This window comes from Melanaphis sacchari, unplaced genomic scaffold, assembly GCF_002803265.2.
Source record: "Melanaphis sacchari strain LSU unplaced genomic scaffold, SCAv2.0 Contig54_pilon_pilon, whole genome shotgun sequence".
Classification (NCBI taxonomy): Eukaryota; Metazoa; Arthropoda; class Insecta; order Hemiptera; family Aphididae; genus Melanaphis; species Melanaphis sacchari.
The window spans coordinates 775,472-789,747 of record NW_020271380.1 but is presented as its reverse complement, the minus strand read 5'-3'; the positions used below and the strand labels follow the sequence as shown (position 1 = coordinate 789,747).

General features: G+C 28.7%; 1 protein-coding gene across 4 annotated transcripts in view; it reads right to left on the bottom strand.

The window, feature by feature from the left end:
• The window catches only part of LOC112599661 (netrin receptor UNC5C), a 116,998-nt gene that overhangs the window by 70,895 nt on the left and 31,827 nt on the right, over nt 1-14,276 (bottom strand). For 3 of the 4 annotated variants that reach the window (XM_025346658.1, XM_025346659.1, XM_025346661.1), the window contains exon 3: nt 10,556-10,993. In XM_025346658.1, coding sequence (XP_025202443.1) covers nt 10,556-10,993 — 438 coding nt within the window. The remainder of the gene's footprint in view (nt 1-10,555; nt 10,994-14,276) is intronic. The other variant, XM_025346660.1, reaches the window with a different exon arrangement.

Genomic DNA, 14,276 nt, shown 5'->3' with positions numbered 1-14,276 from the left:
ACCCATTGTATTTGTTTGTTATTAAGTTCTGTAAAAAACAGTTCTTATTCTTTGGGGTTATATTAAAACTAACCAATTTTTAAATTAAAAGTATGTGTTACCTATATTTCAAGTCAACTAATTATAAAGCTTGAACAAATAAATATGCTAAAATTCTTATTTTAAATATGTAGGTGTATTATAATTTAACAAATAGCAATGTTTCTCCCGTGGTTTTCAGGTTTTTATTTAAAAAACATATATATTCTACTTAAAAACCAGAATATTGGCGCTATACGTGGTAGTTTTTAGTTATTAAAAAACATTGGCCTCAGTTGCTACATAATTGAAAAATATTTTTACGTATTCTGTTTGATATTATACCTAGAATAAATAATAATTTCTAATGAGTTAAATTAACTACTCAGCTGAATTTACACGAAACACATTATACACAACGAAGATCAAATGAATAAGCACAAGATAACAGTATTCTTTATTAGCTTACACTAATAATAATAATAATAATAATAATAATAAAAATTAATAATTAGTACTTAAATGTTTACAACTTACCGACTTTTCAATGTAATTTAAATATTCTATAAGATCATATCACTAACAAGAGACAATGGTATATGCTTTAAGACGATTAAAAATAAACATCTAATAAGGAGTTGAATACATATTTTATTCCTACGTTTAATAACCATTTCCGTTACATAGGATATATATTCTTATCATTATGAACAATACCAACCATTATATGAGTTATTTTAACTAGATATATACACATACCTACACACATAATGGACATATATTGAATAGACATTCTACCTAATGAATCTAAAATGTTTTCAAATCTAAATTGAATTTTATTTTTAAATGTAACACTTATTTTTTAAGTCGATAACGTATTTAATATTTGCGCCAACATACACACACACACACACACACACACACACACACACACACACACACACGCACACGCACACACACACACACACACACACACACACACACACACACACACATATTTATATAAATATTGCGTGCTTTTATCATCTCAACACTAACAATTCATCTAAAATAATTTTTAATTTATTAATAATATTCTATTCTATTATGATTGATATTTACAAAAAATTATTGAATAGTTTTGTGATGTATTATGTGTTTAAAATTTGTTATATCAAGAAAATCTTTCTGACGATATTCATCCAAATGGTTAAAAAAATATACATTTTTCAAGCGTACTATAACTGAAAGTTAGGCGTGTTTAATTATTGTATTGGTTTAGCTATATCTTATACCTATATTATAAACACTTTTACTTTTTTAGAATAATATACAAAATTGGAAATTTCAAAATAAACATATTTTTATAGACATCTATGTACATTTAAACTTTGACATAACCCAAAGTCAATGTATTATATACGTGTTTACGTGTCTGTATATTTTCTTACCGTACAGAGATCGTCGCATGTCCACAGAAACCTGCTCCATTAACATTAGTGCTGTTTAAATGCACGCACACAAAAATACACACGCACACACAAAATGTACATTATATGCTCTCACTCACACACGTTGAGGAAAATATTGGTCGTACGCATATTACTTGTATGTAATATACGGGCTCCCAATACAGTTGTGCATCTGGTAGTCACGATTTTCATATAAGAGTTGCCATATTATTTTTTTTATTCTTATATTGGTCATGCAAGAATATCGAAAGATAAAAAAAAAAAAAAATAAACCTCATGATCCAATCATTAAATAGTATGTTTAAAAATAAAAACTGATTTAACAACCAGCTATCAATCATAGATTTAATAATACACGCCCGCATTATTGGACGAAATGGAAACACTGGTTTGTTTTGCGAGAACCCCTCCAGACCCACGAAATAAAACCACAGACTAGTTAACTGGATAAAGCTTTTATGATGAAAAAAGTTGGTTATTTAATTAAACGCGAATATGATCAGATAAAGGTTTTTAATTACATTTTTGTTCAATTTTTTTCATCCTTCATTTTTTTTTTTTTATTATTATTATTTAAAAGAGTACTTATTTTACTTTATTTTTTTTTTAATTAACATAGGATTTTTTTATACTTGAAAATTAAAGGAACTAAAGAAATTGAATGATAAGAAAATGTCAAAATATAGATTTTTTTGATGATTACTAAAGACTTACTATTCTCTGTAATTTATTTATTGTTCTTTTATCATGGTTAAAAAAAAGAAAGTCAAGTTTATTGATTTGTCAATGTAAACATCAAACTCTTGACGAATTGTTTTTGTCACGAATTTGTGCGCATAAAGTTCCACGATGTCCTATTTACATTTTAAACGATTATTTTTAACTATTTAACTTACATAGTCCTGATTGGAACAAAATAAGACAACAACCATATTGTAAACCTACAATACACATAAAATAAAAATTTGAAATGTCTATAATTTATATATTTAACAATTACGCTTGGTAACATTTCAAATTTAACAGTCAAGATTGTTTTAATTGTTAGTAGTATAATTTTATGAAATTTATTTATTAATAATTTGTAATTAGTAATAACTAATAATAACTTCAACTTTGATTAAAAAAATTAAGAAAGCAACTTGACATAACTTATTACTGGTAAAAGAAGTTCGCAATGGTTTAAAATGACATTTCAGATACGTTAGGTGTGTACGGTAATACATTGTAACTGTGGCGTTTTTTATGATTTCACAAAGGGGTTATGAGCGTTATACATCTTATGCGTTTATAAGGTGTCTACTACCTATACATTTTTTCTTACAAGCTGATACCAGACAAGTTCAACCTTAGACGGTAAGATGACTCTCTATTCAAGTCCTTTGAAAAAATAAATCTCACCCGACTTAAAAACGAGAGCTCTTTGGTTACATGAAGACGGGGGTTTTCCACCCTTTTAAGTGTAAAGCTAATCCGGAAAGAAACCTAGTAATAAATTCTTTGCACTATACTGACCTCAAATAAATCCCGCTAGAATGCTATGCTGACTTCATTTGCTCAAGACAAATTTAAGGTAAGCCACAAGTACACGTCCCTCTAAGAAATAGACGAACAGACCCCATTGTATCTGACAGCGGTCAAGTATAGTTAGACTTAGCCAACGTTAATGACAATTCTGCTTACTTCAAGACACACGACCACTTTAAACAATCGTCTCTAAACTATTTTAAATTGGAAAACTAAATAAAATAAAATAAATATGAATTAAAAGTGAGAGTTAGATTAACATTTATCAATAAATAACAGTATGCAAATATGTATACAAAATAAGAATATTATGAAAAATGTGATAAATTATAATCGTCAAATTTTACTGACTAAGTATTTGAATACAGAGAACAGTTTAATTTTTACTTATAAACTTAGTTTTTACAAAGTTTAATATAAGTTTTTATAAGTTTAAATTTAAATCCATAAGGTTGCGTAATTTGCAATACTTAATCTTTAATACTCGTAAACTCGTTCAAATAATGATATTCTAGATAGAAAATTAATATAAAACACTGTTGGTATGAAGTGAATTATTATATGTTTAATTAATGTATATTATTTAATTTTTGTTTTTGTTAGTCTTAAATGCAGTAGAGAGTGATACATGCATTATATACGCGTAGTATTAACCATTTTTTTTTTTTTTTTTTGAGAAAATTTTTTCAAACATTCCAACAATATATAACACCAGTCGCCGAGTGGAAATAATCTTTCAAAATTAATTTTCTCGAAAGCTCTGCGAGTTTTGCATAACAAAAAACCCCGGCCACCCTTACATATTAATTCTTTCTTTATTCCCCTTATATCACTAGTCACACGTCATTTTTACATCACATATGCAATACAAATGATTCTTCAGCTATTGTTTTCAAAATTTTATAGAACGTATGCTTTTAGATGTTTTTTTGACGTAAAAAGCCTCCCTTAACAGACAGAAACCCTCCCCTTTTTATACAAAAAAACGTCTCTGGGCACGTGTTAAACATGTGCTAACACAACAATGTCCACCCTTGTAAGGCTGTATAAAAAAAAAAAAAAAATGACATATGCAAAAAGTCGAATTTTCCGATTCATTGTTTGTGATCAAGGGTGCAGAAAGAGTTACAATAATGAAAATATATTTGAAATTAATATATCAAACATATTATTAATTTTGAAAAACACAAACAAATAATGTTAAGTGTATTTGAGAATTGGATGGTGATAGAATATCTCGGTGGGACATCTGAATACTGTCAAAATAAAAACGTAAAGCGCATATAGACCTCTTGTCTACTCAGACAAGAGCCAAATTCTTACATGGGCTCGACGGGGAATCTTATACACAGCATGACAGCTTGTATAAACAATAATTATTATTGTTATTGGATTTGTTTAGTCACGGAGCCAACAACTAAAAGAAAGAAAAAAAAAATCGATCATTGCCAAATAATATTTAAAATTAATCTCAACAAATATTCGAAGAAACACAATATTCTGTTAAAAAATATTCAGTTTGACAGTTCTTATAGAACTATACAAATATAATTAGAAATAATTTATACGCCAATATATAAACGTTTTTGACATTAAAAAAATAATGGAATTTATTTAAAATATTTATAATATAATATATAATATAGGTACCTATAATATTTGAAATAATACAAATATTTTTACGGGAGTATTGCAATTTTAAATTATATATATTATAGGATTAACTTTACTTTAGTTTATTCAACTTTACTAGCTAACTTTCTTGTATACAATGATATTTTTAATTACTAAAATTCAAATAAACATGTCGTATTACAACAGGAAGTTTTTATAGATTATAAAATGTATTAGTTTGTTTATTTATTTTTGCTCTCCAAATGACAGGTATTATTTTTTATTTTCATTTAAGCCATATAATAATATCACTAAAAAAATATAACCTACTGGATTCACTTTTATATACAACTAATTAAAAATTAAACGTATATATAATAATTATTATAGAAATATTTCTATGTTAAGATATTAATGAATAATAGATATGCGATACATTCTAAACTTTTATCAAAACATCACAGAGATTAGACTAGTTAGAGGGATAATCATATATTTGATAGGGTAGATAATGAAAGCTCCAAAGCCACTTAAAAAGCATAACTGAAATGTTATTAAAAACCTTTAAAGTTAAAAAAAAATGTAGTTTATAGTGTACGAGATAAGATTATCATCATGTTTATTATGAAATGTAATTCAAATGTTTCAAAAAACCTTTTAGGGACACATTCCTATTTTATGTTAGGTAATATCTTACATTAAGTTACAAAAAATACGGCATATAACGTTTCTGTTATATTTTTGGAAATTCTAGGTAACTTTCTTGGGAACGTTTCAATGTTAACATTAATTTCATATAACTGGAACAATATTTTGCTCAGTAAGATCCTTTTCCAATCAATTTTTGATGGCATATACAAATAAACCATATTCAATATTTTATTATTCGAAACTATTAACATAGTTATTGTGAACAAATTTTTATAATTTCGGTGTCTAAAACAATAACTTATGTATAGACTACAAAAAAATAAAAAAAAATTATAATTGTCACAGATTGTGGGAGGTGGAAGCCGTGATTATATTAACAAAATATTTACAGCTTATACATAGAGATAGTTAATATGGTAAATTCACACCCTATTCAATTAAATTGTTGTTGGTTAAATTACACATTAAAGTACCTTCATATATGATTATTTAGTACCTATAACAGCAATAGTGTTTTACCCATATTATATTGTATTAGGTAGTTCTCGTAAGATGTAATGAAATTCATTGAAATATAATGGTAGTTAAATATACAAACAAACGAAGAAAATAGATAAAAATAAAATAGTTATTTTATTTTAGTATTTAACAATTAAGTAATGCTTATAAAAACTTATTAGAGATTTTAACAAACGGAAAAAGAGATATTAAAAAAATATTACCACATAAAATAAAATTTTGAATTTATAATGTACGTATTATAAGTCAACTGAATATAGATAATTTTGGAGTGTTTCTGACAAATGTATCGGAACCTAAGTATTTTGTAAATTATATGTAGTTTGACCATTGGGGAGTAAACCGACAAAATTCAAACCTTTGTAGTAATTGGGCCGATTCTCTAATTATTATTATTGCCACCATTGACACCTAATGATTTCTGCAGGCAGCACGCGGTCATACCAGGGATCGCGTATTCATTATGATGGAAATGAGGTCTATGGTTAGTTATTAGGACGTCCCGCTGGTTTAGTCTTTTGACGTGGCCGAATTTTTACCCCTCCTACACCCCAACGATTATTAAATGGGACCGAAAACGTCCAGCTGCGACTGACTCTTTAGTTTTCTTTTTTTTTTATCCTTTATACTAGAAATGTCAACTGTCACATGAAAAGCACGAACACGTACGTGACAAAAACTGTTGGTCCCTTCACACAAATCGTTGCGAAATTATCACCGGTCTAATTTGCGTTCGAAAGGGCAGCCCAAAATACGAGGTGTACTCTAAAAAAAAATCGCAAACTACCACTTGATCACGATTTCCAAACAGGGGTGATTCACATCACAAGGTTATATGGGAAAGATTCGATTGACACATGTGCACTATCAAATTTCATATGTACCTATATAGTCTTTGGACAAAATGAATGTGAACACAAATGTGTAAAGAATATTGAATTATAATGACACTATAAAAAAAAAGACTAAAACTTGAATAAAAATGAATGTAATTACATTAATTATCATTTTAGTTTGAATTAAAAAAACAATAATGTCGAAACAAGTGGCGATAAAATAAATTAAATTGTAAGAATTTGATACCTTTAAATTAACTTATTTTCAAGGTGTTACCTGAATTTTAGTTAATTTATTGTTAATACGGATTCAAGTAATTATATTTAATAATTAAGTTTGCGAAAACAGCTATTGTGTCGCATACAACTATATATTATTTAAATTTGATGATGGTATAATTATGGTAATGGGTTTCATTGTTTAAGGTAACTAAATATAAATATAAAATTAAAATTATCTTTCTTCTCTTTAACAAAATTCTGGTGGTAGTATGAAAATTGCTTTAAGTACGAATTTAAGACGAATAACAAGTTAAAATTATAAGCAATCGCACGTCTGTCATAAAATAAAAATAATGTGTTGTTATTTATATTATACAATGAATAAACTAAGATTTAAAAATAAAGACACTGAGACTTTGGTAAACGAAAAAAATATTCCAAAGAAATTACTCTGGTCGTCTTCATTCACGGCGACTATTCTGGAAAAAATATAATGTCAAAACTGTCAGTTTTTTGCCATTATCGCCCCATTCTCCAGAGATAACGAGAGCTGGAGTTTATTATTATAATATTTCTGTTGTGTAAATGTATTCACTCAAAACGGCAATGCCAACAGACTCGAAAAACGGAAAAATATTATTGGGTTTATTTAAAGAACAATAAATCACGGTCGTGGGTGAAAGTTTTGGAGAATCGTAAAGAGTAAGGGTCCCGAGACGATGGATATAGAAATGGTAATTAAAACCGTTATCGGAATAGTTCAGTTGTACTGCTAACGATGCACCACTACGATCGGCCGCTAAAATAATAAAATATATGAAACTCAAATGTCGGCTTGTGCCCGGCCTACCGCAGTCGATTCACGGAGTCTGCAACAGTGATATGAGCGGTAGCGTTTGTATAATATATATATATATTCATAATGGTAGTTGGGTTCGTCGGAAGAAAGTTCGTTTCGTATAAAACAAAGGCGTTCCGACGATCCGTTAATGCCGGCATGTCGCGTCTAAAGTCGACAAAGTTTTTATTTTTAATTGGACCAAACATGGAGTTTTATTGTTTTTCATTATATATAATATACACCCAAAGAACTACGCTGTTATTCGATTCTTTATTTATTCTCATTAAGTATTCATCACAGTCATCTGATCGTGGCTTAACGACAGTGTTTTATGCGCTTGACAATGACTATTGTTATTTTTACATGGACGATCAACCTTAGTGGAAATAATTATTATTGCTGATATTGTTAAAATATAAAATATGTAAAATAAACTCGTATATTTTCCACCATACTATTATAATATTGTTAACGTCACGGTGGTTTTCAGTATCGTATTCGATTTCATAATAATAATAATATTATAATGCAAAGATTGGTCACGGTGGCGCTTAGTATTCTACACGATATAACCTCATCTTATTATAGGCAGCTGTCAATGATTATAAATTGTTACAGAAAAGGGCAATTTAACAAATTTCGTGCCATACAGTTGAAAACCATATATTGTTTTGTACATATTAAATACTAATTGTAATATTATATGTTTAACGGTTAAATAATGAGTATTTTATGTGCGGATGTTTGCCCATACATAAAATATCATTACGGAACAATCATCGTTGATTTTTATTTTGTAACATGATGATGTGGAAAGTTTTCGATTTGTCGTATAAATTGGTATATGAGTGTTTGTATCTATATAATAATATAATACTTGAATATTAAACCGCACGGATTGTGTTTATGACAACAATGTCTCGCAAAAAAGTCTAAAACACCGGTTTTCCATATCACATTTATAAACATACCTATATGGCTATATATAATATTCATATATATTTATGCGTGTGTGTATAAGCAACTAGTACATAACATACGCGCGTGGAGACGAATGAAAACAAGACTTAACTTTTAAGCAGATTACACACCAGCTGTGACTACACTTGTCTTTCGTTCGGAAATCGCTTTCAACGGATTTCGGGTGGTGACTGCTGTGGATAGTATAGCGGGAACGTGTAGCGACGACAACAAATGGTGCAAACTTTCTCATGGACGCGTTTTAACAATCCAATCGATATTAATGGCGGTAAGTGTGAGGGAGCCATACAGTGGAAAAAATATTCTCGTCCCTACATATAATAAAGCTTCTCCGCATGGTGTTAAGACCTTTGACATAATCTTTTTACAAAAACCTTTGTACACGAGACCAAAAAGAAAATAATACTTACGTATGTTAAAGAACATAGTGTATTACAATATATAATATGATATACCTGCGTAGAGAAAGCGTTTGAATTATAATTCTATGTAAGTACGTCGCATATGTCTTGCGAGTAATCCGTGTTCACTGATAATAAATATTATTATTACATTCTATAAGGAGTACCTCCTATGATTATATTATACTACACACGATATATCTATACTTTTTGTACGCGTGTCTGCAGAGATTTGCAGTCACGAGTTTCGGTACGATATGACATGACAATCTGTTCTGGAGAACAGCGAACACATCTTGTTTGCAGTGCTCACGTGATAAAAACAAATCGATACTATATAATAATATACTTGCATATTTACATACCTACATATATGTATAAAAAATATGTAAAAGTATATTGTATTTCATGTATCAGCTTAAACACATTAATTTCATAAGTACAATTGTACAATCTACATATTGTGTGTAATGTATTAAGGTATGTACGTTCAACTTACGTACAAAGAGATTGATAAAACGAAAAAGTAATACTTTAAACAATCATATACATACCCGTGTAATAATTAATACGGTTAAAAAGCTATATGACGGAAGCTATAAACGGTAATAAATAATAAAAACGTAATATGTAAAAATCGAGCAAGTGAATAGTAATCGTATCTTAGCTGAAAAAAAAGTGAACTATACTATGACATAATATCATATTATACATGACAAAAAATACACACACAAATATAATGTGTGGTAATTATTGTAAATTATACATTAAGTATATGTAATTATATGTAATTAATGTACCTAATAGCTATTTATATCACATATCATAGAAAAGGATCTATGCTTGATATATATTTAAGGCCCTACAATGATCTAAAATCTCATAAAACCTATTTGTGTTCTGAGTTAACTTGCAATTTGACTTTTATGTACTTATATATATATATATATATATATATATATATATTGTAGTGTTATTCAAATTGCATATTATATACCTACCTCAAGAAGTAGTTGACCATTTTATTTAAATTTCTATTGGTAAATAATATATATGAAAATAGATTCTTTAATTTTTTTCAATTTACTTTTTGTACGCAATCAATAATACTTTAAAATAAATGTTATTTTACTAAAAATATTAACAAACATAAACCAATAATAAACCAATACAAATTTGTATTATAGGCTTACCTAATTTGGAATTATCTATAATCTATTGTGAAACTCGTTGAAAAATCTGTGATCGGCTAATACGGTGCAATAAAAATTTGTGGGTATTGTATTTCAAGAGGTAATTCAAGTGCACTCATACATCTAGTATACTAGAACTGCTCCCGAAAACGGCAGTTGCATGATTTGAATAAAAGAACCAATACTTATATCTACCTAAACATATTGGAGGTAATTGGTGTATGTCGGAATGAGTGATCAGATCTGACCAATAATTTTAGTACATTGTTTTATTATGTGGAGTATATCAATAGGTACTCACAAGCTACTACCACGTTTGCAGGTCTGCTAATGATCTCTCCACGCGAAGTCCAAGCCACACACTGACATTGGTAATTGTGCTTTCCAAAATACTCTTCTACATGGTTCCTGGTAACGTTAACAATAGCCTCCACATTCCGAACGCCGGTCTGGGGGTCCACGAAGTCTGTTACTACAGGAGCCATAGCATCTTCGATTCGGTCGCCATTGCACCGGAAATGTACAGTCAGCGCGTGAGCCGCCCTACAAGTGAGCGAGGCTGGTTTGCCTTTGATCACGTACGCGTCCATTGGCTCTTCGAGGAATATTGGAAGTTGGACAGGCGCGTCCAGACTGGACGCCGTCACCGGGTGCATAAGAGTGTCACCACCCGGCAAATACGACCCTTCGTCGACTTCACCACCGCCACCACCTGTTTCCGACGAAGACCCAAAACCTGCTAAAAAAAAGATGTCGTTTAAATTATATTATCAAATAAGTTTACGCATTCTATTTTATAGTTATGTTATAAAACTGATTTTAAAAATCTATATAAAAATTGTTTAATATTATAATGTATAATGTATATTTGTATAAGCACCAAGTTTTAAATGAACATTTTTATAAATCATACACTATATACATATATAAGTACTATGGTCATCTAAGATACCAATTGGACATTTTTTGTTTCGGCTGAGATAAAACCAAAAAATATACACAAATTTAAATTTCAACCATATCTTGTATCATCGCGATTTATGTATAGGTATGCAATTTATGTGAAAAAAAATAGCTCTATAGATAATAATGGATAATGCAGAGTTTGAAATCCATGTATTTTTTACATAAAGAAATATACAAAACTCGATAAAAGAATGTTGAAGGATTGTTGTAAAGGTTTTTATGGTATTTTGTAAGAAAAAATTAGAATATTATCCAAAGAAAAGCAGTTTTCAAACACGTACGGGAAATATTTCATACCATATATCGGCAGTTTGTCTATATTATTTATATATATACTGTCGTATCTTTTAGTAGAAAGCAAAAAATGCATAACAATACAAAAAAAAATTAACTATTCAGTCAATATGTTATACGCGTTTTTTCATTCAATTTCATAAGCGCTTCATAAAAATATCATCTTTTTGTGTTAACTATTTTATAATTTATAATGCCTCACATATAAGAAAAAAAATACAAGAAAGTCTATATTGATAAATGGTATGTGTTATTTAACTTTTTAAAATTGAATGAGCTTATAATTATACTGATTACGGTTTTATAACAATAAATAGTTAACACAGTATATTTTAATCTATATCTTTATATGTATTGTAAATACATATAATTTTATAAAAAATATATTGAAAATGCATTATAAACCAATAATAGCTATAATATAAGAATAAGTTTTCACTGATAATAACAATTTTATCTAAACCCTAAACACATGGTGCGTTTTTTTTTTTTTTAAATACACTCAGTCAAGTATATAATAAACGTATATTATAACATATTACCATAATTAACTAAATATACGCAACGTAAAATAATCAAAATCCATTAACTTAACTTATCATCACATTTTGTTTATTCCATTCAACCCAATTTCTTTTAGAATTCCATTAAAAAAAAAAAAACAATTTCCGAAACCCATAGTTTCGGTCGGATGGTTAGAGTTTTTACTCACACTTTATCCTTTAACAACGTTTTAGAATAGATCTTTCGTTTCTTACTAGTGCGTCATGTCATCTACACACGTCCACCACTAACACTCAATAGACTCACGATAATGTACAAAAGTCCTCTTATACACTAAATCATCTGGTTCTTATATCTACAAGTTACAGCTATTTTTAAATAAAATAAAGACAATAATATACACAAAGAGTAAACAATAAATATTAAATGATGATATACACCTAACCTGGTATAAATGATATTTTTTTTTAGATAATTATTTTAAAAACTTGTGTAAATAGTTTTGTGATATTTTATGACAATATTTTTTAGTTTTAAAGATATATGATAGCGTGTTAACTTATACGGTGAATTATTTTTCATTATAATCCCATGAGACGCCTACTGTGTAAATGACAATAAAATTTTAAGTTAAGTTCTTTACCTACCATAAAAAAGTAGTTGTATTTTTAATGTTTATAACTATTATGTAAATATAAAATATAAACAACGGATGCTTAATTTATACATGAAAATAGAGATTATTGATTAACATTGAGTTTACACCATTAATCATTAATTCCGGTATATTTTCACATGACGACCCTCACCATGATCAAATTTAACTATTTACATTGGTTTTGTACACTTAAATATAACGCTATTATTTTTTGTAAGGCTAACTATACACATACAGATAAAAAAAAAAAAAAAAAAAAACAGTTCCAAGATAGTAATTATATATTCACGTGCGTAGATACATAATACCTATATTTGTAAAACTTATTATATTACATGTTTCTTTATAAGTACAATATCAGAACGGGGTAACGTGAGCTTATATTTCGATAAATTATTGTTTCTGTGGCCAGTGACCCGTTCACAATGCCATAGATCCATTAAAATAGTGGATATTTATCGGAAAAAGTAAATTCTGTATTTCCGAGTTACCAAGCGTTCACAGTATGATTGTTATTATTGATAATAATACTGATAATCAGCCAGTAACGCGCTTATGAAAAGGTCTTCTATATTAGAGACCCAGACGTGCTCTAGCGTGACGCAATAAATCATACACTATATTCTTAAGTATACATATTACATATATAACTATAATATATTTAACATCCTGAGCTGCTCGTGTGGATGACCTCAGTTGGAACGATGCGACATAATATCTAGTCAAGAGGATTAAGATTAGGATTAACGGCAAAAGTAAATTTATAGAACCCATCGGATTGACCGTAATTTGATAAAGGAAACAACCTATATTTTTACATGCGCGTTTGACCTATTCCCAAAGCCCAACATACAGAGAATACGACAATTAACCATATAGATGCACCTTAGGTCGTAACTGAAATAAAGTCAAGTACGAATCGATTTATTATAGTAATAAATGTAAAAGAAAAAAGCTTCTCCAACACACCAAAAATAATTTATATGTGTTATATGTGTATGAATAATATGTAAATGCGTGATTTTATTCAAAACAACAGCACATAAAACATCATATTTTTCTGCGACTCAGAAGATTTATTGATAGTATAATTTTAGCAATGTTGCTATGCACAGTAGATACATTCATAAATATAATTTAAAGAAAGATAATTTACAGAAACTTACACTGAGGTAGGTCGAATAGCGTGTATACATACACATCAACCACGGTAAATCATTTAATAAATTACACTTTTCATAATAAACCGTAAATAAATAATAACATAATAATGTGTAGGTAAGCGTTAACATCAAAATATCTTTTTAGATAGATGCTGGTTTTTGTTTTTGCAGTCAAATGTATAAAATAACATATAATAGTAGTCTCCGCGGCAACGGTGGCGTCACACGCACTGGTTTTCATATATTTTTAAAATAATACTCGGACTGTTTTTTTGTTGGCACGTCGGTAGCACCTGCTACATGTGTGCGTATGTTTTAAGAAAGAAGAGGGTCAACTGCATCAAAACATTACGAATATTAGTCCATCGTCACACTAATGCAGTCCTGTGCAGTGTTAGTAATTATATTAAACATACTTATTTTTGTTTTCCTAAAAA